At 37.7% G+C, this 27,879-nt stretch overlaps 2 protein-coding genes across 2 annotated transcripts in view; both read left to right on the plus strand.

The window, feature by feature from the left end:
• On the plus strand, positions 1-27,471 carry LOC122411871 (uncharacterized). Its single transcript, XM_043420944.1, has 13 exons — positions 1-468; positions 708-1,053; positions 2,832-3,032; positions 3,876-4,212; positions 4,309-4,428; positions 4,617-4,787; positions 4,854-4,946; positions 5,081-5,146; positions 5,588-5,740; positions 24,516-24,668; positions 24,992-25,096; positions 25,163-25,276; positions 27,231-27,471. The coding sequence occupies exons 1-13, from the start codon at positions 455-457 to the stop codon at positions 27,410-27,412; spliced, it is 2,055 nt and encodes a 684-aa protein (XP_043276879.1). The 5' UTR covers positions 1-454; the 3' UTR covers positions 27,413-27,471.
• Positions 1-27,879, plus strand: part of LOC122411878 (titin homolog) — a 1,333,995-nt gene that overhangs the window by 989,020 nt on the left and 317,096 nt on the right. The gene's annotated exons all lie outside the window — the stretch shown is intronic.

A 27,879-nucleotide genomic window follows, 5' to 3' on the forward strand; every position in this document is an offset into this window, starting at 1 on the left:
TTTAGCAGAGCAATCGAACTTTTAGTGTCGCTCGAAGTTACGATCAGAGTTTCCATCATACCTTCAACCGGCAGTGTACATCGAATAGTTGCCTTAAAATATAAAGACGTTTACGCAACCTATTAATGACTGAATGAAATTTCAAAATTCGAACAGCTACAGGGAAATTCGATTCGTTTATATTTTCGCACAGTGCATTTCATATCAAAATTTCTCGTACGATAGTGGAAAGTACCTTCAGCTCAATTCAATTCTCTTTCACAGTTATCTTCGGTGTAAGCAGAAAGTAATCTGTCAGGGCACAGCGAAGTTGGTCAATGGAGTTATAAAAGAAGTCCATCACCATTCCGAATATTGCGTGCCAGACGATAAATTCGAAATAATTAGTCGCTTTAAAGAAGAGTTGTCAGAAGCACTGCGATGAAATTGGTACAAGCTAAAAAACTTGTACGATATGTTAGCAACTGTGTAAGTTTTTTTACGTGATTGCATGGTTTTTGAAGCATTGCTTTATGTAGACATCTGTTAGCATGTTTATTTTGCTAACTAATCTATGCAAAATAACAAATAATCTTGTTATCTATGCATGGTATTTATAATTTTATCTGATAATATTTTATACTGTGCTTTTTACACGAATTCGAATTACTTCTCAATGTATCGATGGAAATCCTGATGTTTCTTTTTTTGGCACCTAACATATATAGTCATCCGGAAGCCGCTCGTTATTTATCGTTCCGAAGTGTTCGATCTTTCATGCAAAAATGCAGGAGGCGGCATTATCCACCATGCCCTAGAACCATCGAAGAATTCGTGGGCCGACTTTCCGATCCAGCGTCTGCAAGATATCTGGAGTACACAAATGGGCGATTATCAGTGCGACTGATCACCGACGAAAGTGGTGCGCAACATGCTCTTTTTTTCGACGAAAACTTCGTTCGTCAGGAAATGAGCGATGTTACTAGATTGCTGATCGATGGGACTTTTTGCTCAAGACCCCAAGTCGCAGGAGTGTACCAGCTACTAACCGTCATGGGAATCAAACTCAACCATGTAAGAAATTGTTTACAATTTAATGTATTTATAAAACCTACTGGTGTTAAATTTCTGTACTATACGACAGATGAAACGGTATTAACCATGCTGACAAGGTTTTATATGCCGTTTTAAATTTTCTGAAAGTTTTTTTTAGTTACATAAGGTAACGAAACGTTTTTTCTTAAAAAAATAAATAATTTAGCAGTTTAGAAAAAGAATTGCACATTATGTTTGTTGACCGGAGGTCAGGACTACTGGTATTTTCTCTCCGGATATTGATGAATATTATCAATTATTCAGATAATTGATATTTGGTCGAGTAAAATTCTCCAATATTCGATTAAGGACGTTGTAAGCAAAATTTTCTATCGATAAAGTTGCTTCAAATTTGCACCACACAAAAAGATTAGTGATATAATAGCTCACGCAATTTTAAAAGGTTTCACCACGTAGAAGTCGAGTAATTTATTCAACGTTCTGCGTTTTAAAAGTTCCATTTTTTTTCGAAATTTTGGTTATTATATAACAAATACATATTACCTCAGACGATCCTGAATTTAGAGTATGTTCTTTAGTTAATTTGTAACAATTTTTTTTTTTTTAATGAACTTAAGCTCACAAACCATTTTGTATATAAGAAAAACTGAAAATAAAAATTTAGATTTGACCGCTGCCATACAACGTCCGCGATTCATACTCGACATAAAATAAATATCCAATATCCAAAAAATAGGTACTCGTCGTGGGAAAGCCTCAAATATTCAATCATTTGATACTTAATGACAAATAAAGTATCTAATATTCAAGAAATTTATATTTGATCGGGGAAAATTCTCAAATTATCAATTATATGATATTGGACGAAAAATAAAATATCAAATAGTCAAAAACTTCCTATTTGGTCGGAAAAAATGCTTCAATAATAATTATTCGATAGTTGATGAAAAATAATGTATTAAATATTCAAGAATTATTTTCAAATATTAGAGAAATATCTTTAAAGGCAGAAAACCTTTGGTCGGGGACAATTCTCAAATGATCAATTATTTGATATTTAACGAAACATATTGTTTCATAAAATATTCGAGGAATTTGTATTTGGTCGGTAAAAATTCTCAAAAACTCAACGATGATAAGATACTTTATGAAAATAATAGTATTAAATACTCCAGAAATTGGTACTTCATGTGAAAGTATTTTGACTTGGTAAAATGGTAAAATCCGAGAGAGGCATACCCACGGTAAGCTTGGCGAATAGGGGGCGGGTTGCTATAATAGACGATTCTAAAAGAGTGTATCTAAGAGAAAGAGAGAGAGAGAGAGCGAAAAAGTAAGAAAGCGAGAGCAAGAGTGACTATTTGATTATTTGAGAATTTTCGTCGAGTAAATACAAATTTCTTGAATATTTGATACTTTATTTTTCATCAAATATCAAATAATTAATTCATTATTTGAGGATTGTTCCTGATCAAATATCAATTTTTTGGATAATTAATAATGTTATTTAGCCAAATTTAGATTTTTCCATTAATTTGTAATTCCAACGTTTTTGGATACTGATTCGCCAAGAATTGAAGGCTGGAACTTATTCAATATTTTTTATCGGTCACTACTGTTTGATAAATCATGCAAGTTTACATACAACGTACAGATACACGTTAGATTATTATTAAACAAAACTTTTGAAAGAAGAATAAGAGATTGAGAAAAGTAACCCCAACTGTAAACAGAATATTATTGACGTATATTTTTCCCCATTATTTTCTGATTATGTTTATTTTTTTGGACTCCAGGGTTTTCCTTTCGTATGGGTCGTGATGACGAAAAAAACGCAGGTAGCATATGTTGCATGCCTACGATATATTAAAGAACATGTCCTGCCTGCGAACAATATTGTGCTTGCGATGAGTGATTTCGAGCGTGGATTGCGCAATGCGATCACGGAAATTTTTCCAGGAGTGCATAGCATGGGTTGCAACACGCACCATGATCGCGTAAGTATTTATGCAGTATATGATATAATTGCTCAGCGAAAAAATAAAGTACAAAATATAAAACGTAATACAAAATTACCACATGGACAGCGACGGATAACATTGTATAGATCGTGAAATTTTGCTCATTGAATGCCTTCAACCGTATTTATGTAATCGGTTTACAGATTTTCTCAAAAGTAAAATTAACTTTATACAATGAAATACCAGTCTAAATGTGCTAACGAATGAACGAATTTTAGTTTATTTATTGTCACACTTGAAGTTTAATAATATTGCAAATACATTTATACATAAGTACATAAAACAATATATACAGTAGTCGAGAATTAGAAGAGTACGGTTAAGATTGTTACCCGTTCACAAGCGCACTCCCAGTAATTTCAGATTGGAAAATGGTAATTCGTACCACGTATCCTTCTTTTCCAGAAGGCCTCCATTTAATTCGGATTTAAATTAATTAGTCTCCAGTCAATTTTTTAATAGTGTGAAAATTCAAGCGTCTCGAATTTGAGCGTTGCACTTAAGCGCACCGTAGTATATTTAGATCGAATTTTCCATAGATCAACAGCCTTCAATCGTTATTCCGATTAACACATCCGGAAATCATGTTTATTCCGTAATTTAGTTTTCCTTGACTTTCTAAATTATTGCCAATGCTCAGTCATCTGTTCTGCTGTTTCCAAATATGAAAACTGAAAAATAATCATAAAAATGTTAGTACGTTAAAACAAACGAGTTACAAAAAAAAAAGCATCCACTGATAAGCTCTCCAAATAAAATTCATCGAGTACCATTTCAACTATTGGATATTTATAAGCAAAAGTAATAATGTGATTTCAGGCACTGTATGGGAAAGCTAAAGCCCTCGGGCTTCAGAATTTTCTACGAACGAATGAAGAGGCTAAAATGTACTTCAAAAAAGTTCTGGCATTAGCATACTTGCCAGCTCACCTCATCGGGACCAAATTTCGAGACCTGAAGAATAGGTTATCGGATGCAGTGAAAAGACGGTTGCGATCATTTAACGATTACTACGCGCGATACTGGCTGGGAATCGTTAAACCGGAAGGTTTCAGTGTGTATGCACTTGCCTGTCGCACTAACAATATAGTTGAATCCTACCATAGTAGGTTGCAGCACAGGATGGAAAGTCGCCCTGGCGCATGGGATTTCGTTTGTAAGTACCACTTGTGTAGCCGAACACAACAAGACAAAACTCGAACCTCAAATGAACACTAACTATTGTTAATATTGGTAAAAATTTTTGCAACAGGCAAACTGCTTAAATTGCAAGCAGACGTTCGAACCGACGTTGAACGGCTAAAAAACAATGTTCAAATCGGTCGCCATGCACGATACTCATCCGTATTTAAGCAAAGACAACTGATCAGAGGTAAAACCGCGTTTAATCAACTTTCAATTCAATCACGCTAAAAGCATTAGAGATAAAGTCCTTAATTCATGCAGTTGTATGACGTTTCCAGTTTCTAATTTGCAAATATACTCGTATTCATAATACGAATCGTTGAGTATTATTGCATTATATAGTCATATTATGATATTGACTAACATTTTATTTACCATGGCATGAACTCCGCATGCAGCAGATCACGGACGATGAGTTCCTGAAGAAAGCAGCTGCCTTGAAAGGCAATGTTGACGCGCTCATCGCTCATCATAGAGATGATCAAGTCCATGATGAAGCTCTTGATGAGCATGAGCTGCAGGAAGCTTCACAAGCCAGACCATTAGGTAAATTTTTTTGTGGAAATGCATTCGCGCTTTCAGGAACAACTGTCTCAAAACACAATTTTGCAGGACTTAATGTAGATCCTGATTTCGACGATGAATTTTTTTCCGGAGAACCACCTCATTGGCTTCGTGATAATGCAGCAGCATTTCCCGAAAATGGTAATTATCAATGAAAGGTTTATGAAAATATTGATAAAATGTAGCACTTAATAATGCAATGGTACTCACAGTACTAAGTGATGAAACTAGAAGTAAATGTTTTCAAAAAAATTTATTTATATACTTATTGTTAGATGATGAACCCATAAACGACAATTCGAGTGACGAATCGATGGTGGTTGAGACATTCAACCAAAGAGGTAATAATAAATTAGTTAATCGTGATGAGTAGTTGCCGCCTGGGAAGCTCATACAGCAACGATTACTCACAATCATTTGCGATTCACAACAATTACTCATCATATATTAAACTGGAACGAAAAGACTGAGAACTTCACTTGAAATTTCATCTGTAAAATTATATTTACTTACATATTTAACCTTTAAAGGACGTGACTGATCTCTTTAAGGACCACCTGGTGGTCGGAGACTTCCCCTGAGTTGCAGGTTCGATTTATATATGAATTACTCGATTTGAAATAGGTCAATTACATTACTGAAAATTTCTTGCCCTCTAAAGGTTAAAACCAACCCCTTCGGTAACATCTGTAGTTTTCAGTTTCATTAACAAGTAAATTAACAAGTAACAAGTAGAAATGTCAGTAGAAACAAATTGAGCCTTATGGATTTTTTATCCAAAGAAGGATACCTGCCAATTGAGATAATCGAAGAGTCACATCAATCTTCGTCCTTGGATGATGCTGGAAATTTGTCCGCAGAAGATAATGCAGAAAGAGAGAATGTCGATGATTTCGAGGAAGACGCGCAGCAATCTTCACGAGCCAACGATATCGGTATTTCAAGAGACTCGGTAGAGTCTCGGGACAAGTATATTGACAGCCCTGTCGTCTGCTAGCCCGAGGCTCTCGCCGAGACTATATTATCTCTGAATAAAACGATTCGCGGTGGTGGGGGTAAAATCGACATGTCATTTTCTTGAATTGCGAAGCTCAGGAGTTATGTCGCAATTTGAAAATTGAACTTTTAGCTAATTAAGAAATTCTCTTTCTATTGCGCCCAAAATCAGCATGATCGGTGGCGTAATTGCTGAGAAAAAACTTTGCACGGGCTCAAGATTATGCAAAAAGTACCAACACATTTACGCAGCTGACGTATCCGTATATGGGTTCAGACCGATACATACAAGGGCTTCTTGATGCCCATCATAACCAATCACCGGTGAGAATCTATCCGTCTCGACCAATCGCCGATGAGAAAGTTTCTGATAGTCCTCAATGTTTTCTTGTATACCGTCTGTTATCGTCTGTTATGTTATTATAAAGTGATTGCGATCGTAGCCCCGTGGATCAACGGTGCAAGATTTGCAAATTTCGTTTAAATAAATAAAACATTATTGGAAATAGCAGTGGATATAATCAATTTTATTTTTTTCATAAAAGAAGTTCCAATAAGTTTCGAGCCCAATTCACGACAATAATATCTATAATAAATAAAACCTCAAAAGTGGATTAATTGATCTCATACAGTGTACTGAGAGTGAGTAAAATGTTGAGAAGTGAAAACGTGAATAATGTGTCGTGAAAATTAAGAATTATCTGTTCTACTTCGATATCGTAATATATACATAGATAGCAAATTTGCGAGATTTCGCGTCATGTTGACGTTTGAGGTTATGACCGCCGGAGTGCTGTTGCGTGCAGAGTGTAGAAAAATAAAAGTGGTTATTGAAAAGTGGAAGGAATCGATATTATTAATGACGTGACTAATTAGTGTTGAATAATAATAATAATAACAATGAGAAAAAAAAACGTTCGTTCATTATAACCTCTAAAACGTTCTTTCCAAACAGAAATTCTATGTTGTGTAATTACATTAAAGAAAGAGGTGGATGGTTGTGTGTAAACGAATTCAAATAAATTTTAAAAAACTTTGGTCAAGTAATTCAATGTATTATTGTCATAATTTCTTTCATTTAGTTTGGCTGTGTTCACCGGTCCCTTTTTTCCACCTCCTTAGCTTACAGTGTATTGTCATACCAATTTCTATTTGTTCTCCAGACAATACGAGAGATATTCATATTTCTATTTTTTTTATATTAATTTCAACAAGATAATTTGAAATATTTATAACAAAAAGCTTTCATAATTGCTTGTTCATACACCCAAGTTTTGAAAAATCTTTGAGCCATGTAAATGCATAGATATATTCACTTGAGTTGTTACATGATAAATTTGGAAATTTATTTCAATAAGTCATTGGGTGCTTAATTTTCATGATATTAAAATTTGTATCTTCGAAATGCAATGAACACCTCTAAAGTTCGACAAAGTAATGGAGCGACATGTATATTGAATATTTCCAGACCATGTTTGCGATTGGCATTGTGGGTTGAAAAATTCATGCCTGTAAGTCTACACCTGATCATTTTTGGACGTGATCAAATATTTTGTCTGCGGATAACCATGGAGACATACAAAATTACAGCATTTTGCTTGCTTCAACATGCATCGTATCTGTCACTGTTTTTTTGAATGTGTCATAATAAGTTTCAAAAATGTGGTTCATGTAATTTTGAAGTGTTTTTCCCTATAGCACCAAAGTCTGTATAACTGGTACGTAGCAAGTACCTATGAACTTTGATATTTCTGTGAAATAGCAGGTATGCCAATCTTTTAGCTTTTTGGTTCCGACTGGAATATATTAACGAAGATATTCATTACTAAAGTCTTCACCTACTTATTTCTGAATAGATCTGAAATTACTGTCTTCAGAAACTAATGCACAGATACATGAAACAATTTTGATTTCTGTTCTCTTTCAATTTCGCTGTCTTTTTTCTTTTTAACTATGGCTCTGCTCTTTCCGATCCTTGTTTTGACTCCATCGATTTGCAGCGGATCGATGCATATTATTAATTGGTTGCCTAATATGTGTCCTATGATTTTCTACTATTTCTTCATGCAGATTGTGGTAACGTGATTCAAGAGGTTTCCAATTATGATCATCAATCGCACATTTTGTACAACAGATTCTCAAAACAGTTTCTGGTCTTGATATAAGTGTAGTTATTCTTTTTCCACCTGGTCTGTCGAGTAATAAATTTTGAAACTTGTTCCAAAAAGTCTTTGGATGCTTTTTTTGCTGATAATATGAAAATTTGAATCTTCGGAATGCGGTAGGCAAACACAAATATTGACAACAATACTTATGAAATGACGTGTATGTTGAGTATTCCTATTCTGCAAACTGCAAATGTGGAATTATTGGTGAAAACATTCATTACGATAAGTGTACAGTTGCTCAGTTTTCGATTACGATTAAGTATAATACCTGCCAACATCATGGAAACCTACAGAATTTCTGAATGTTATGTGCGCTATGTCATTTTAATGTAACATCATGACTTCTAACAACTTTCCACTCTAATACTATAGATTTGGATCATTGAAATACAGCAAAAATCTGCAAACTATAAAATTTATATACTGTGCCATTCATTTTATTTTTTGACTCCCACCGTAACATAAATATGAAGTGAAAAATTCATTACAAAAGTCTTCAGTTGCTCATTTATGGATTTTCTGTGGATAAGTATATGTGCTAAGTATCACCCCCTATCTTTATGGTAATATGTAATGGAACTTTGTTCAGCAAGTTTTAAAGTATTTCTTTTCAAATAGTATTAAAGTTTGTATTACTGCGGTATGGAGCGAATACCTTCAAACTTTGATATTTTTGTGTCGCAGCATGTGTGCCAATTATTTAAATTTTTTACTCCAACCGTAACATGTAATTTCAAAAATTCATCACAAAAGTTTTCAGCTTTACTAATTATCTTAATTTTCCTTTTTCTAAATTCTATGCTTAAATTTCTGAATTTCCTAATTTATTTCTAAATTATTGTCACAACCGACGTTAAATTTTTATTATTTTATTTTTCTGTTACAACTTAACTAACACAAACTCGAACTAAGTACGCATATCACCTAATCAAAACACCGAATATAACGCATAAACATATCATTTACAAGGACACGTGCCTGACGCAAGTATTCTGGGTTTTACGAAACTCCCATCCGAGCACTACTGCCCTAAATTTCGGGGATTCATCGATTGATTACACAGATGTTTTTTCCTTATAAGGACCGAAAAATAGAACTCTGAACACTTGTGCCCAAGGTAACGATAACAAACCCCACCTATTTGACCCAAATCTAGCCCTATAAAAAGGCCAAGATTTGCGGTACAACTTGCATTCCGTTCCGTACCTAGAGTCGCGTTTATACTGTTCGCAGTAGTTCGGTTGTCATTCGGTTAGCCGTCTTATACTTAACCTCTGGACGAACTCCAGGTCTTCCGTAGAAGAGAGCGAGTCGACTCCAGCAACGAAGGTGTTAAGGTATTTTTGCTCCGATTCGAGACTTTAAACATTCCTCCAATCGCCTCGACTAGTGACTTCAAATATTTACGACCGATCGCGAAATCTAATAACGACCGCGCATCGACGAGTTGAAGACACCTCTCCGGTAACGTACCACGTATCATACCGAATCGTATCACTTATTGTAACTTACGCAATATCCATGATATATAGAGAATCCTAGATCTCTCTATCATATTCTACAATTGTACTTTACTAACACCTTACGTTGTATGACGAACATATAGAGAATCCTAGATCTCTCTATCATGTTCTACTACTGTATTTTACTAAAAATCTATTTTCATTAAAGAATGTATAAGGAATCTTAGATCTCTTTGTCCACGACTTTTAATACCTTTCCTCAATCGCAACTAGACAAAAGCAAGACTTCTCGAGGTCTCTCAGCGTGCGCCCACGATACTCGAACGAGTATATCTATATAATAACGCTCTGCGTATACATGCTGAATGGAAAAGTCTATGGGACATAGCGTTTGCCGCTCGACGCTCAAACACCCGAACCTTTCCTTCACGCTCCTCCGGACGTGACAGATAAAAATTTGGTGACAGCGGTGGGATGTCTAGTGCGCTGAACGCTTAATTCTAGTTGCTACTGATGAAACGAAAAACTAACAATTATACACTTTTCAAATAACGAAAATCAAAAAGGAAAAATACATATATCGAATTGCACCAGGAATTAAATAATTAAAATTGAAAACGAAGTATTAACGAATAAAAGGGAAATTAAAAGAAATTCTTCAAATAAATAAAAATGGCAGAACTTGCAAACATTACTCATCATCAAGCCATCACCGACGCCATGCTCACGAGTATGGGCGAGTGTATGGCCTTACAACAAGCACTCATGCATGTGCCAAGTTTTAACGACAAAAATATGCCCCTCAAATCATTTATAGAAGACGTAGAGAATGGTTTCACATTTGTGCCAGAAGGCTTAAAAACGTCATTTTTTAAAGGCGTTTGTTCCAAACTTAAAGAAACTGCTCGCGACGCAGTAGCCGATAAAAGAATAGAATCCGTAGAAGAATTGTCTACAGCCTTGAAAGAATATTTTGCACCTAAGAAATCATACCCATATTATTGTGCTGAAATTCAGTCTGTCAGACTAAGAAGAGACGAAACAGTTCTCGATTATTATACCCGAATAAAAAGATTACGAACAAGTGCTATCGCCGCTTTAAAAGATAAATTCACAGAAGCTGAAGCAAACCGAATGCTACCCATGCTCGACGGAGTAGCATTAGAGTCATTTAAAAGAGGCCTTTCAGACGATCTATTATACGCCATCAGCGTACAAGATCCCCAAACACTAGAAGACGCATTCAAGGTAGTGCAACGCATAGAAAGAGACATGGAAGGAGCAAATGCTCGAAACTCGAATTCACTAAGATACACTCAAATTGATCAAGATCGTGCGCCCCAATATAATAACGGTAACAATGGGTACCGCAGAGTTTCTTTCCAAAACAAAGATAACTTCGATAACAGAAATTCAAACTTCAGTAGAATTTTCCGTCGCGACGCACCTCCGCCTCGCGAACCGAGACCAATGCGCGAAAATTTCCCGGCGCGAAGACCTCCAATCAGAAATCAACCTCCAAGGAATTTTTACAGTTACCCACCGAACGGGTTTTATGGACCCCAATACTATCCGCCGGTCCCCTACGGACCCCCGATGTACCCACCGTACAACGGATACCCCCCAAACTATCAAACTCCACACGGGATGTATCAAAACTCCTTATTCAAACGCGAAAATTCATTCCAAGAGATGAGACCAACGTCTCCCCGACCAAGCAACACATCGGATAATTTAAACTCTCACGACGCCCGTCGAGCGGACGCATCGACGAGCGATCGCCAGAACCAGCGTCCCACTGCCGTGAAATTTCTCACAGCAGGAGATTTGTTAGATGGACCTGTGGATAAGGACGGTCCCCAATAATTACCCTTCGAGCCCCGGAACTCGAGAACGGCTTCGGACGTTTTCTTATAGACACGGGAGCCGATATAAACATAATTAAACTACCTACATTAAAGCGAAGGTGTATAATCGCGGGACACGATTTTCTAACACTATCAGGCATAACGCCCGACAAAATTCAAACTCTTGGCTCTACGGAGTTAACACTTTTCGACAAACCCGTTAAATTCCAAGTCCTCAACGAAAATGCTGCAATCCCTGCAGATGGAATAATAGGCATTGAGTTTCTTCAAAATGAAAAAGCAGAACTATCCTTTCACCATAATACATTAGTCACTACGTCAAAACCTATAACGCCTATCCCATTTGAAAATTTTCCCGAAAATGTAATACAAGCTCCAAACACAACATTTAACATAAAACAAAATAACGAAGGATCAACCTTTATCCTCAGAGCCAGAATACGCATGAAAGTCCCCATCAAAGTACTAAATCCAGATTTAAAAACGGGATTCCTCCCTAGAATCCAGACTCCTGAAAATATTTTTATGGGAAACGCAGTCGTCACGAATGATAACGGGACGTGTTATATTTATGCCATCAATTCTTATGAGGAAGATGCCCAAGTAGACGTGCCCCCTCAGGAATTAATCCCATTTGAATACTACGATTCCGAGGATTTTTTCGAACCCGTGAGTGATGGAAGCGCAGACGAAAACCCCATAAATAGAGATCAAAGAATACGCGAGAGCCTCAGACTAGACCACCTGAACTCCGAAGAGAGACAGCATGTACTCGACTTAATAAAAGAATACCCACACCTGTTCCATCTACCTGGCGACAGACTACCTGCCACCACAGAAATTAAACACAGTATTCCCACCACAGACGAATTACCCGTGACCATACGTCAATATAGATTTCCCCCGGCTCACAAAGAAGAAATCAATAAGCAAATCAATAAGTTACTCGAAAACGAAGTTATCGTAAACTCAACTTCCCCCTACAACTCTCCGCTATGGATCGTGCCCAAGAAACCCGATTCAAAGGGAAATAAACGGTGGAGAATGGTAATTGATTTCCGTGAACTAAACTCGAAAACTATAAGCGACGCGTATCCGTTGCCAAACATCACCGAAATTCTCGATAGACTCGGAGGAGCCAAATATTTTTCAACCTTCGATTTAGCTAGCGGCTTTCATCAAATTGAGATGGATCCTAAAGACAGACAAAAGACTGCCTTCAGCACCCCTAACGGACACTATGAATACGCTAGAATGCCATTCGGACTTAAAAATGCCCCTGCTACGTTTCAACGCTTAATGGATAGAGTCCTTCTCGGTTTGCAAGACAGCGAATTATTCGTATATCTAGATGACATTGTAGTTTTTGCCTCGTCTTTAGAAGAACATGGAGTAAAGGTTAGGAGACTTTTTAATAAACTCAGCAACGCGAAATTATCATTACAACCGGATAAATGCGAATTTTTAAATACCGAAGTGATATATCTCGGTCACATAATTAGCGACGGAGGCGTACGCCCCGATCCTAAGAAAACGGAAGCTGTTGAAAAATTTCCTGTTCCTAAAACCGTAACAAACGTCCGACAATTCCTCGGTCTAGCTGGATATTACAGAAGATTCATAGAAAATTTTTCTGAACGAGCCAAACCTTTGAGTGCCCTACTAAAGAAAAGCAGTGAATTTAAATGGGGACCCGAACAACAAGAGGGATTCGAATACCTGAAAAACGCCTTGTGCTCATCTCCAATACTACAATATCCAAACTTTGAAGAACCGTTTATTTTAACTACCGACGCTTCGAATTACGCGATAGGCGCAGTATTGAGTCAAGGAAAGGTTGGAGAAGATAAACCGGTAGCTTACATGTCAAGATTACTCAATTCAGCAGAAAAAAATTATAGCACGACCGAAAAGGAATGTCTTGCCGTTGTGTACGCGATATTATATTTTAGGCCATATTTATACGGCCGACCCTTCACTCTCGTTAGTGATCATGAACCTTTAAAATGGATCGATTCAGTAAAATTACCCGTCCAAAGATTGATTCGATGGAGAATACGACTACGAGAATACGAATATACTTTCCTATACAAACCCGGACGACTTAATTCAAATGCAGATGCACTCTCTCGAAACCCCGTCGTCCCAGACGCTACCGTGTTGCCTATCTCATCAGCGGCGAGAAAACCAGCTACAACTGTAGCCCCTCGCAAAGCTGCCGCTTCTAAACCATCTATAAAAATAGATCGATTGCCCGAACGACGAGGAAAACCCTTGCCAACAGTGCTAGAAGAATCAAACGTACCCGGTAATACAATTGCTGAACGAGTTAGGAATCGTAAAATCATTAGTAAAGCACCACCGGTAGTCCCAGTAAGAGTACCACCGGCACGGACGAAGTCCGCCGCAATGAAAACTGCTCCCGCTCCAAGCGCCGAACAAAGACCCCCGACCGCGCGGGCTCGAAACAGCGCTTTCCCGAGCCTCGCCGAGAAGAGAACCGTTCCTACGACAACAAAGAAATCTGTAAGCGCTCCACCTTTGAAACGATTCACCGACGCTTTAAAATTTGCATTCGATATAGACCAATCATTAGAAACACCGGATACCGAAACTGAAAGAGCATCGGCACCAGCGTCAAAGGAAGCTATCGTAGAAATAAACGACGGAGTCAGACCGGACGAATACTGGTGGGACTCGACCCGAGGAAGCAATGAAGCTAACATTAATTGTGGCACACAGACTGATGAAGTTACCGAATCCGAAAATGGAAATAATGAAATCGGGAACACGCGAGACTCGTTGATAACTTTCAGACATCCTGTAAGTAGATCAACACCGGCCGTTATACGCAGCGACGAAATAATAAGTAGCGAAGAAGAACCCCGACAGCCTATAGCATGCCCGCCATTAGAATTTGGTAATTCAGAAAGCGAATCCGAAGGAAGCCATACCGAGATAATAGAAGAAATACCCGCTAGGGACCCTGAAAAGATCGCTTCCCGAACAATACCTCCAGAACTATTTTATCCAAACATGAAAAATGACGATCAACTCTTGCAAATAACAACGACTAACGAAAATTTAACTTACCACAAGGGCAATTACCTACATTTCATTTCAGCCGATTGCGAATTTACAACAATTGTTTCGCGACTACTCATTGAAACCGACAAAATCGACGCGCAAGATATAAAATTTAAGAAACCGAAACGTAAACAAGTTTTAGTCACGAATAAGGGAAACCATAAAATACTGAGCGCGGTACTCACAAATAAACATTTTGAAACGTTTTCCGTTCAGGAACTCAAAGAAATATTGGCCACAGTAAAGGACACAATAAATAAATACGAAATTAAAACTTTACGAATGTCGAAACCCGGAGATATGCTAGAAAATTTCAGCCAATCCTTTATTGCTGATTTACTAGAAGAATGTTTAAACGAATGCGACTGCACAATAACTATTTGCCGCGGAAACGTAACAATACCTGATGAAGCTATACGTAAGGATATAATTTCAGAATACCATGAAAGTTTAATTGGGGGACACAAGGGTATTACAAAGACATACAAACGTATACGCGAACGATTTTACTGGCCAAGCTTGAAAGAAGACGTCACAGAATACGTAAGAACATGCCCGGAATGCCAGCAACAGAAATTAACTCGAATAAAAACCCGTGAACCAATGATTATTACTGACACACCTTCCGAATCCTTTGACAAAATTTCTATTGATACAGTAGGACCGTTACCACAAACTCCCAACGGAAACCGTCACATTCTAACCATTCAGGACAATCTGACAAAATACTGTATAGCGGTCCCGATACCTGATATAAAAGCTGAAACAATAGCCGACGCCCTCGCGCGAAATCTAATCGTTCAGTTCGGAACTCCAAGAATAATCCTGAGTGATCAAGGTAGATCGTTTGTTGGAAAAATATTTCATTACCTCGCAAAAATATTTAAAATAAAACATTTGACCACTTCCGCTTATCATCCTCAAACGAATGGTTCTTTAGAACGAAGCCACATAGTTCTGGCCGAATTCATTAAACATTACATAAATAAATTTGAGGATTGGGATAAATTAGTTCCATTCGCTATGTTCTCATACAATACATCCGTCCACGAATCAACCAAATTTACGCCGTTCGAATTAGTATATGGAAAGGCAGCGCGAATTCCAAGCTCCTACCCTCCACCAGAGAAAACAGAAACTTACGGCGACTATTTATGCGAGCTCACTAGCCGACTTGAGGACATGAGACAATTAGCTTCGAAATCTCTAATAAGATCGAAACACCGCTCAAAACGATATTATGACAGAAAAATACACCCCGCCAACCTTAAACCGGGCGATATAGTGTATGCAATAAAAGAACCTAAGAAAGGGAAATTCGACAGTTGTTACGTCGGCCCTTACCAAATTTCCGAGCTACTAGACCGCCACAACGTCATATTGGAGACATCAGAGGGTAAAAGACTTTTGAAACACGTAGACAAACTCAAACCATTCAACACAAGAGAGGGAGACAGTGATACTTCCCTGCGCTAAGACGAAAACCTTCGGAAAATGAGATGCGATGCAGTACCGAAAAATTCGAACTAGGCGAACGACCTGAGAAACAAACAAAAGAGAGGAAGTCTGTCGAACGCTATATCTAACAGACTCGAGAGCGCGAACTCTCGAAAACGTGAAAACACCTGGGCTAACTAACTCACCGTCGAAAACAAAAAAAAAAAATTTTTTTTTTACAATCGCATCACACGTGCGGAGACGTTCCACGCGCCTCCTAATAACATATGCAGAGAAGGAAGGAAAGGAGAAAATTTTGAGCGAAGACACGTTACCAACGCTCTATAAAACAAACATTAACTTGCATCATACCATGGATTTGAACGGTATGCCTAATAACCACATATGTAACCTGCTGCACCAACAGCCCTTTCGAAATTTTCTTTCTAAGGTACAGGTTAATAACCGAGCTTCTTATCATATATCCTCCAAGGAAGGGATAAAATGAAGTATATAAAGCAATAAAATTCTCGATCATACTCAGTATCATCAGAAATTTTCCAAGCGACACATCATATACCAGTCATACACAAAGTTCACGAAGCAAAATCACCCAATAAGTACAAGTCGTTAATTAAATAATCAAGTCCACAGTAAAACTTCTCGTCGCATCTTCGATCAACAATACAAATTCACAACCGCAGGTATCTACACAACCAACTCTGAAAATTTTGAAAAGGGAATCAATTATTTTACATATTTCTTGAGGAAACGAATTGATGATTTGCCCAACAGTTGAAATCACTAATAGCGTACAACTAAACTAATTTAACCATTGTAAAAGAAATATCGAGAAGTAAAACATCAGCAGCCCCAACCCTTATACCTCAAACCCATGAGTTACGCTGCAGAAACTTTTGCACACTCGTGGTCCCATCTCACCGTCAAGATTCGTTGCAGAGACGTTTGCACTCTTGACCACCTTCCTGTCCGAAACACGGGATTTGCTGCAGAAACGTTTGCACTCCCGCGAATCTACCTTTCGTCAAGATTCGTTGCAGAAACGTTTGCACTCTTGACTACCCTCCTCTCCGGAATACGGGATTCGTTGCAGAAACGTTTGCACTTCCGCACCCCCTCTCCTAGATTTTCGTCCCACAAAAGTGCTGGCGATAATTACGGTCGATATTTGCTACAATGGATCAAAGGAAACGCCGCGCGGGAAGAAAATACCAATTACGAAAACTCCACGCGCGACTAACTAATCCAAACGCGGATCAGTACATTTATTTCAATAATCAAATTTTACAACCGAGCCTTAACCAAAAACCATCAATAGTTTCCACAGAAATAATAAAGTCAAAAATCCAAATAAATAAAAATACTCCAACGACGAAACTATTTGACCGTAATAATCAAGAATTTGCATACAAGGACAATACCGCTGAACTGAGTCGCAAAGAAACCACCGACGACACGCCTAACACACACCTACACGCACACCATCGTGACCAACCAAGCCTGCTTTGAAAGAAAACGTCGAAAACTGAGAGCCATGAGCGCACCAATACCGAGCAAATCCCTATGGAAAAGAATTGGGAAGAAGTACCTGGTATACACCACCACCGTATACTCTCCGTCACACTTTTACGTAGTAAAAGCCAACAACATGAGGAAGATAGTACAATACAGTAAAACGATTGAGAAGTACCTTCGAAGGTACCCAATTTTTGACATGGGCTTGCTGGAACCTCAACAAGCCACTGGCTCCTATCAGTAGGAAAGCAGACCGCCACGGTAGAGTTAGTAGACATTGGAGGAATATTACGATTCCACGTAAGTGAATTAAGGCCGATACCGCCATCCATAGCATCAATACCAGGTAAGGCCCTACGGGTCCACCTTAACAATATAGAACCAAAATATGAGGGATCCTGGGCACTCAGTGAAACTTATTTTTTCGAGGATATGCTATCTAAACGCCCCTTGAAGATGAGAACACTGACCTGCCGAGGAGTAAACGTATGCGTAAGCCTAGGAATCGACATAAAGGAAAAACACACAGGGATAAGAGTAAAACGCACACTTCTCCGACGCGGACTCGCAACCGAAGGGCTCCCAGCAAACTTTCTTTTAACCGAATTACCGACGGATCGCATTAACATACTATTGAAAAAATCAGAAACCCCGAAAGCACAAAATAACAAATTAAACAACAAAAACGGGAAGAATAACAAATCACAGACGGAAACAAAATAACCCCTTTGATCCAACCGTAAATTTCAATGATAAATTCATAATGTATCGGAACAAACAACTAAAACAAGAAAATAGGGTAAAATAAAAAAAAAAAAAAAAAAAATATATATATATATATTTAAAACAAAAAAAAAATAATATAATAATTAAATAATAATAAAATAACAATATAACTAAGGATAAAGTAATAATGATAAGAAGATATAACTAACAAACCGAAAACCAACGTGGAAAACGAAAGCGAGACACCCACGAAGAAACAACCGAAAGAAACACATCGTACAAATAAAAGGGACGCTCGCACGCAGGAAATAACGATAATAAAACAACAACGAACAGAATTAAATTCTACATATGTATTCAACTTTCCCACTGGGAAAGCCCGTCCAAAACTCCATCTTACAAATAAAAAAAAAAAAAAAAAAAAAAAGGAAGACAGTGGTATCCACAGACACAATCACACACCCACACATCTCAAAAGGAAACGGGAACACGTAATAACCCACTAACCATAATTCTCGTATAAACACCAAAACCAGTTCTGCTCGAATTTCACATAAAATATATTCTTTTTTAGACAAAATGATTTTCCTCGGAACCACCCTTTTATTAATCACCTTCGGACTGAAAGATGCATGGACCTTTAAGGCACATAATATCCAACAAATCACTAATCGCGCAGGAATCTATTACGAACCAATGCACGAGGTCCACTTTACACGCACCGAATGGCGACTCACCACATTTATAGATCTGAAACCATTCGAGGACCACCAACCAACGTTCGCCGAGGTACAAGTAATGGAACACCTATGCCGGTACCACCTAGAAAATCGTTGCAAAACGCTTATCAACAAAGACGATATCACACTGAAGAGCACCATCATCAACAAATACTTCGCCTACATCCGAAAACAAAAGGGAATCGAACCAATCGCCAGCAGACGAAGCATCCCATTTGGATTCGTCGGGACAATCAGCAAGAGCCTATTCGGGACCCTCACCACGGACGACGCCTCCTATTTTAACACCGAAATAGACAAACTATACGAGGACCAAAAGAAAATAGCTGTCCTCGCCAAAAATCTAACTCACGTCGTAAAATCCGAAATACACGAATTATCCGACCAACTGAACAAACTGGAAAAAACTCACAATCTAAAATGGCAAAACTTAGCAGAATCACTCCACAACGCTACAACCACACTAGACGCCCGAGAAACAATAATGGAATGGCGAAACAGCATAGGAAACGTAGCCGAAACATATGTCGAGAGCCTCCGCGCCATCGTAAACGCGATACACTTTATTAAGCTTGGACTTCTTCACCCGGAACTTCTCAACCCTAGCACACTGGATCTCATAGTCAAAAGTTTTACGGAAACCCACCATCGATACCTTTTTCCAATTCCCCTCGACGAAATACACTCCGGAACCCTATCTAAAATCTCCCGTCTAGCGGCCTCCTACCACAATAAAAAAATAATCATCGTAATTAACATCCCTTTGTTGGAACCTACCAAATTCCTCCTCTACAAACTTCATCCCTGTCCTATACCCCAAGAAATCGGAAACAATAGTCAAGGAGCAGCATACGTGCAACCAAGAGCCTCGCATATTATTATCTCAAAGGAACTGGATCAGTACGCATTCGTACCTGAAAATGACCCGCCCAGATGCCAACACCTGCGCAACTTTCAAATCTGTTCACCCAGCTATCCAATTTTCGAAGTCTCGCGACATCAAAATTGCGAACTCATGTTATTGACAGATGGGGGACACTACTCATACCAGGACTGCGACATCAAAGTCGTGAAGAAACAGGCTCCATATTGGAAACAATTAGACACAATGTCCGGATGGTTATTTTCACTACCACGACCCGAGAGGATCCAAATCCTATGTGATCATGAGGTGGCAATAGTCATCGAAATAAAAGACACCGGGATCCTAAAGCTAAAACCGGGTTGCATCGCCAAAACTAATTATGTAACCATCTCGGGAAGCCAAACACTCGAGGGAACCATCAAAGAAACATATGTACCAGCATCGAGCCTAGACCTGAACGTTCTCGTTCCGAATATTTCACTTTACAAGCCTCTTCAGAACATCGAAACAATAGACCCGACGCCTGCAGTCGTAAGTCAAACGTCGGCCAACGGCCCAATTTTTGACGCCAGTCTGAGCGAGATAGAGCTAGAACTTATGGAGATCGCCTCACACAAACGAGAGCGACAAGGGCAGACCCAATATACCACCTTGGCCATTTATGGAGAAATCATCCTGGCCACAAGCTTCTTGATCTATTTGCTGCGATCACACGTTCTATGGTATACTAAAAAAATCTGCAGCCGGCGTCGAAAAATCGCACGACCCGCCGAAGATGACGACGATCAACCTGAGCAAGGGGAGCCACTGCAGTCAACATACAAAAGGGAAGACAACTACGATGTTCCACCCACGCCCCATCCGGTCTTTTTCCACGAGATGTCAACACAAACCACCGTCTGAAACAAACCACAATCCACGTATTTCGTATTTTACATATATACTTACCTCAACGTCCTAGTTAATAAGCCTTTTTACCTGATGTTTAAACAATATTTTTAGTGTAAAATCTTCCATTCTTAATTTTAGGTATAAAATTTATGCATATCGAATTCTCAGATACTTCCAAATTCAATAATAGTTCAGGCAAAGCATCTCTACCTACCTCCGCACCATTCATCCCAACTCTGGCCGTAATACACGTCGTAAACTCACCTCGAATCTCCACTATGGCATAGGCATCCTTAAAATGCAAGATCATTTGCATCACCGAAAATTAAAGACGCGACTAAGATCGTTCAGCGTCGTCAAAAGAAAACGAGTCTGCCGTCCATAAAAGGGACACGCAGAAACCACTGAACATGGAAGTATATCTATACCAGGATATATATATATATATTCCACTAGTACCCTCTCGTTGCATCGACCATTCAGCCGTCTAAAGCCTGAGAGAGAGAGGAATAAAATCACTAATTACGTGTCACAAGGTCCACAAATACCAATACCCCTCGCTCAATCCAAACTCCTGATCGATATAGGATGCAAGCCTTCTGAATGATGACCAACAAAAATTTAACTCTTTACCATTACCATTCAAACATATTTTCACATGTTTTTTTTTAAATATATTCAATATGCATGAATTTACAGACACCGAGGACGGTGCCTAATCTAAGTGGGGAGGTGTCACAACCGACGTTAAATTTTTATTATTTTATTTTTCTGTTACAACTTAACTAACACAAACTCGAACTAAGTACGCATATCACCTAATCAAAACACCGAATATAACGCATAAACATATCATTTCCAAGGACACGTGCCTGACGCAAGTATTCTGGGTTTTACGAAACTCCCATCCGAGCACTACTGCTCTAAATTTCGGGGATTCATCGATTGATTACACAGATGTTTTTTCCTTATAAGGACCGAAAAATAGAACTCTGAACACTTGTGCCCAAGGTAACGATAACAAACCCCACCTATTTGACCCAAATCTAGCCCTATAAAAAGGCCAAGATTTGCGGTACAACTTGCATTCCGTTCCGTACCTAGAGTCGCGTTTATACTGTTCGCAGTAGTTCGGTTGTCATTCGGTTAGCCGTCTTATACTTAACCTCTGGACGAACTCCAGGTCTTCCGTAGAAGAGAGCGAGTCGACTCCAGCAACGAAGGTGTTAAGGTATTTTTGCTCCGATTCGAGACTTTAAACATTCCTCCAATCGCCTCGACTAGTGACTTCAAATATTTACGACCGATCGCGAAATCTAATAACGACCGCGCATCGACGAGTTGAAGACACCTCTCCGGTAACGTACCACGTATCATACCGAATCGTATCACTTATTGTAACTTACGCAATATCCATGATATATAGAGAATCCTAGATCTCTCTATCATATTCTACAATTGTACTTTACTAACACCTTACGTTGTATGACGAACATATAGAGAATCCTAGATCTCTCTATCATGTTCTACTACTGTATTTTACTAAAAATCTATTTTCATTAAAGAATGTATAAGGAATCTTAGATCTCTTTGTCCACGACTTTTAATACCTTTCCTCAATCGCAACTAGACAAAAGCAAGACTTCTCGAGGTCTCTCAGCGTGCGCCCACGATACTCGAACGAGTATATCTATATAATAACGCTCTGCGTATACATGCTGAATGGAAAAGTCTATGGGACATAGCGTTTGCCGCTCGACGCTCAAACACCCGAACCTTTCCTTCACGCTCCTCCGGACGTGACATTATCCTGAAATGAAATTGTTTTCCTCCACAAGCAATGCAGGTACCTTAAACGTCTTTGAATTCCGTTGCTCTGTTGAATCAAGTACGCTCAGTTTTTTTCACTTCTTTGAATTCTGACATAATAAATGTTTCCGGGTGCCTTTTTTCTGCAACTATCAAACTGTAGATAATTGGATCTCCGCGGCCACTTGCAAACTTTGGAAATATATTTCATCGGGGGAATGTTTTGGATGACACGAAAATGTCTAGATTCAGAATGCAAAAACGACATTTAAAAATGGCCAATTCTGTTGTATTCGTTGTGTCTTGAATTTGATCTATCTTTTCTCTTTTCCTTTCTTTTCACTAACGTTATAAGCCGGAAATCATATCTCAGCCCGCAACACGCATTGCTACATGCTCTTGAGTTTCCATTGGACAAAACATATTAGAAGACAAGGAGAAAAATCACCAAAGTCCAAGAACAAACCTCTATCGAAATATTTCCAGTTCAAATTTGACGAAATTTAGGTCTTTTTTCGTGGAAACCAACGTTATAAGCCGAAAATCATATCACGACCTACAACCTGCTTTTCACCGTGCTCTTTGGTTCCTAATTGACAAAACATATTAGAGTACAAGGAAAAAAATCGCCAAAGTCCAAGGAGAGACCTGTGACGAAATATTTTCAGTTCAATTTTTACGAAAAATAGGTCTTTTTTCGTGGAAACCTACGCTATAAGCCGAAAATCATATCCCGGCTTCCAACCCGCTTGCGGCCGTGCTCTTGGGTTCCTAATTGACAAAACTTATTAGAGTACAAGGGAAAAAATCGCCGAAGTCCGAGGACGGACCTGTGACGAAATATGTCCAGTACAATTTTGACGAAAAATAGGTCTTTTTTCGTGAAAACCAACGTTATAAGACGAAAATCATAAATAATTCATAGAAATTTAAACTAATATCCTATAGTCAACTGAACATAAATAAAGAACTTTTGAGAAAAAAGACGTGATATCAAACCATAAACTTCCCCTAGGAAAAAAAAGGTTGGGACAAGTACATTGATGATCCCTCGTTTGTTGATAATTCCATCCATGAAAAAAACTTTAAAACAAAATTTTTATAAAAAATGGGCAAAAAAATTATTTTATAAAAAAAATACAGAACAATTCGAAAAAAATTTCACAAATCTTGAAAAAGCATTATCTTTAAAAAAAACTAAACTGTATCAATTTTTTAAAGTGTTAAAAGGATCAAATAACAAGTAAAAAATAAAAACCGAAAAATCGCGCTTGAAATCATTTTGGAAACCGATGCCTCATTCTTCTTATTTGATTCGAAGGGCTAAATCAACTAAAAAAATTCCATCTAATTTATGTACAGCATTAAAATTTATTATATCAATTCGAGGCCAAGTATTTTCTAATAAATGGAAAAAAGTTACCATTTGAGTTACGTGCAGCACTAAAATTTATGATATCAATCGAAGGACAAGTAATTTATGAGTAACTCCAAATTTCAACATTATGGAACTGTTTTGAGAAGCTTTTAAATCCATAAAAATCACATGCAAGCTAGTCATTTCTTACTCTATGATGGCAGAGACAATCGATTTTTTTCAGACTTTCAGGAGCTACTGATATTATTCACAATATTCGACGTCGATTGGATCGATAGAAATTATGTTTAAATATGAGTTAAAAGTACTTGTCCGGCCCATCACTTTTCATTTAAATCAAATAAAAATCAATCATAAAAAAACTGTATTTTTTTTATAAAATAATTTTTTTGCCCATTTTTTATAAAAATTTTGTTTTAAAGTTTTTTTCATGGATGGAATTATCAACAAACGAGGGATCATCAATGTACTTGTCCCAACCTTTTTTTTCCTAGGGGTCTTAATTTATTGTTTGAAAAATTATCATTTTGCATGAATAATTGTGCCAAAAGATTGTAGGAAACCAGCAAGGAAGAAAACGTTGTGGTCCTCGGTTGTTAAAATTAAACTTAAAAAGTTCCATTTGAAAAATATTAATGTTTTTTATTTGAAATACGTAACTTTGAAAACTTCCGGTGATAATTCCATTTAACTAATTACAAATATCAATAGAAAGATATTGAACCGTATGGATTTTTCATCGACAGAAAACGACCGGGTAATTGTGATTGACGATGAAGAGGTTCAGCAATCTTCGTCTAATCATGCTAGTAATGTTACTGCAGCAGGAAATCCGGAAAGGGAGAGCATCAATGATTTCGAGGAAGACCGACAGCCATCCTCACAACCCAACGATGTCGGTAGTTATTATTAATTTATTATTTGGAAAATTTCGATTTTACCTGAACAGTTGTGCCATAAGATTGTAGAAAACAAACAAAAAAGGAAACCTTGTGGAAATCGTCATAAATAGTTGCATCATGAAAGGTCCATAAACTCACGGGAAGCTATAATTTTTCAGAATCCTGAAAATTGACATCTTATAGTGAACGCTTTTATTTAACAACAAATAATAGTTTGGACTTTTTCAATATTCAAATATTTTTATATATCTAATATGTCGTACTGAATACAAAATAGCATGACATAAGAATATTCTTAACCTTGAGTTTAATAATTCTAGGTCTGATCCGGCAGCGAAGAAGAGAGGAGACGTTGACCAGCTCTGCTTCAACTTCTTCAACGGAACCACATCCGAGGAATCGAAGAAAGAATAAGCGACGAAAAGGTTGTATATTGCACTGAGGGATATAAATCGTTGAAAAAGTATGACAACTATTATTGAAAATTACAGAGATGAGAATAAAAGCTGCGGCGCGGAAGCGAGTTGCAGTAGCGAACGAAATCACACGTCTTCGGGAGGAGTTGACAGCAACCGAAAACAGCCGACGAGAGAGGGAAGATAATGGTAACAGGCACCATTGTTCTATTACTCAATTTTTTACTTCTTATTAATCTATTTCCTTATCGTCACAATCTATTGGTTAGAAAGAGGGACAAAAAAGGTCGAAAAAAGTGTAGAAAAGAAAATTATGCCGTATATAAAGAAAAATTATATAAATTACGCACTACATAAAGAAAAATTTAACCGCAGTCCCGAATCGAAATTTGGATAGGAGTAAGAACGATAGATAGAATGTACGTGCTCGGCTACTTCGTAAACCAAAAACGACAATGAAACAAAGCGGTAGTTACACTTATGGGTTTATGGGTGGTGTTCGAGTCAATGTATAAAGGATGAATTTAGAGGTGGCGTTCGATTCAACATATAGAATAATTCAACTCAACACAGAACCAGGGGACTGCGCGAAACTCTTTTCCTGCATAAATATTTTTAATATTCTTATAACTTTCGTCCCATTTTGCGTATGAACTTCTTCTTGCAATCATGTACCAACTACTCCACATTATTTTTCTACGAATTTCTGGTTTAAAACGGGCTGGAAATTGGCTGAAATTTCAACTCTGAAATTCAGTATAAAATATTTTCAACAAGTCGAATCAGATCATGAATTTTATCGTATTTTTGTACATATAAATTTTAGTGTTTGTCGACCACTAATTTTTGGAAAGCAAGGTTCATAAATTGATAATCCAAGACTCTTGCGTCAATAATTTGTTCTATCTCTGCATGTAGTAAATAATAATTGCCCGAAGAGGAAAATACGTCAAGCTGTTCTCCAAAAAGAATGTTTTTTTGGCTCATATTTATCAATTATGTACATTGAATAGGAATAAGAAATAGAATAAATTTACTTATTTACAAGCGTATTGGTATGGGTGACTCGTACTCACAATGACGTTGATGTTTTAAAATGAATATACATACATGTAATATTTGAAAAATCACTCAGCAGCAACAGATCTGAATTATAATCTCGAAATCTTGGCATCGCAATGCTGTCGTGACTTTAGATCCAAATATGTAATTTGAATAATTGTTGCCATACAAGGTAATTCGTACGAGTCCGATAAATAATTCAATTTCACTTTCACTAAAAAATAATGATGTCTCATTGATCGTTGTTTACCTTGCCGTCAGGTATCAGATCCGTAGGGCCGCTTCTTTTCGAAGTCAAGTGGCCCTCGGTGAAGCCGGCGTTTATTTCGAGTTGTTTTAAATGCTGAAGGGAAACACGGTTTTCATTGTTTTTTGTCAAGGAGTCTGTACACATCAGTGTTTACATTCGAATGCTTATTCTTTAAAAGAATGCACCGTAAATTCCGAACGTTCGTAATATCCCTCGCCGTCAGGTATCAGATCCGTAGGGCCGCTTCTCTTCAGAGTTAACGTGGCCCGTGGTGAAACCAGCGTTTGATGCAGGTGTTAGCAATCGATATATAGGGCCGCTTCTCTCCTGAGTTAACGTGGCCCTCTGTATTGCTTATGACTGTTTCATGTGCTGGAGGGAAATACGACCTTCATACTTTTTGAAGCCTATATTAACAATTGGTTTAAAGTCACGAATAGACGCGATGAATATTAAATATTGTTCTGATACCAATAAATTATAACGAATTTTGAAACGCATATAGTAACGCAGTAGATTAATTTGTATTCGTTTAAACATTGGGTTAATTTGGTACTTAAACGGAAGAGCCCTCCGTTTATTTGCAATTCAGTTCTTAATTTTTATTAAACATTTATTCAGTTTCTCGAATCGTTATCAAGATTCTATCAAAATGGCATATAAAATCTTAATCTTAGAAAATGGAAGCTCTGCAGCATTGCATGAATTTACGAATGATATTATTTCACTAAGTAGTCAAGTCAAGTTGAGTTATTTCGATTTTTCGTGTATCTTTGAACGTCAATGTATAGTGTAGAACTTTGGTACTCCTTGTTACATTTTTTTTTACAGACTCCTGTAAGGTGTGTTTATTGGAAAAGGCAACCCATGCGTATTGGCCGTGTGGACACGCTTGTTGCTGCCAAAACTGCATGAATCAGCTCTGGTATGAGCAAGCAGTACGGAAGTGTCCTATATGCAGGATATTAGGAACACAGCCCCCTCGGAGGATTTTTCTACCGGGAGACTGCTAAAGTCATATCAAGACAAAAGCTATCGAGAGGACATATATGTATAAGTTTATAAACGTTCATTATTCACAAAATACATCATAGAAGAAAAATTTGGTTGTGTTCTATATATACCTGTAAATATCCTGTAGTACAATACCCATGTTTGGGTTTGTTTGGGTTTACATACATACAAACATACAAATATTCAACATTTTAGAGCAGTTTCCAAGTACCATACCGCCATGAAAGATTATCAGAAGACAATTATACAATTATTCGGAAGCTTACGATCTGTTGTTATCCAGTTCTGACCTCAGTATGTTTTTAAATATTTTTATTGACCTAACAAAAAATTGGGAGGTTAAAGTCTCTTCATTCTTTTTTCTAAAAAGTTTCTTGCTTGGGGGATATTGGGTGGGAGGAGTAAAATATGCGATTCGATTATTCTACATATCAAACTCCACCCCTTAAAATATTTCAGAAAGCAC

The sequence above is a fragment of the Venturia canescens genome, chromosome 6 (genome assembly GCF_019457755.1).
Source record: "Venturia canescens isolate UGA chromosome 6, ASM1945775v1, whole genome shotgun sequence".
Classification (NCBI taxonomy): domain Eukaryota; kingdom Metazoa; phylum Arthropoda; class Insecta; order Hymenoptera; family Ichneumonidae; genus Venturia; species Venturia canescens.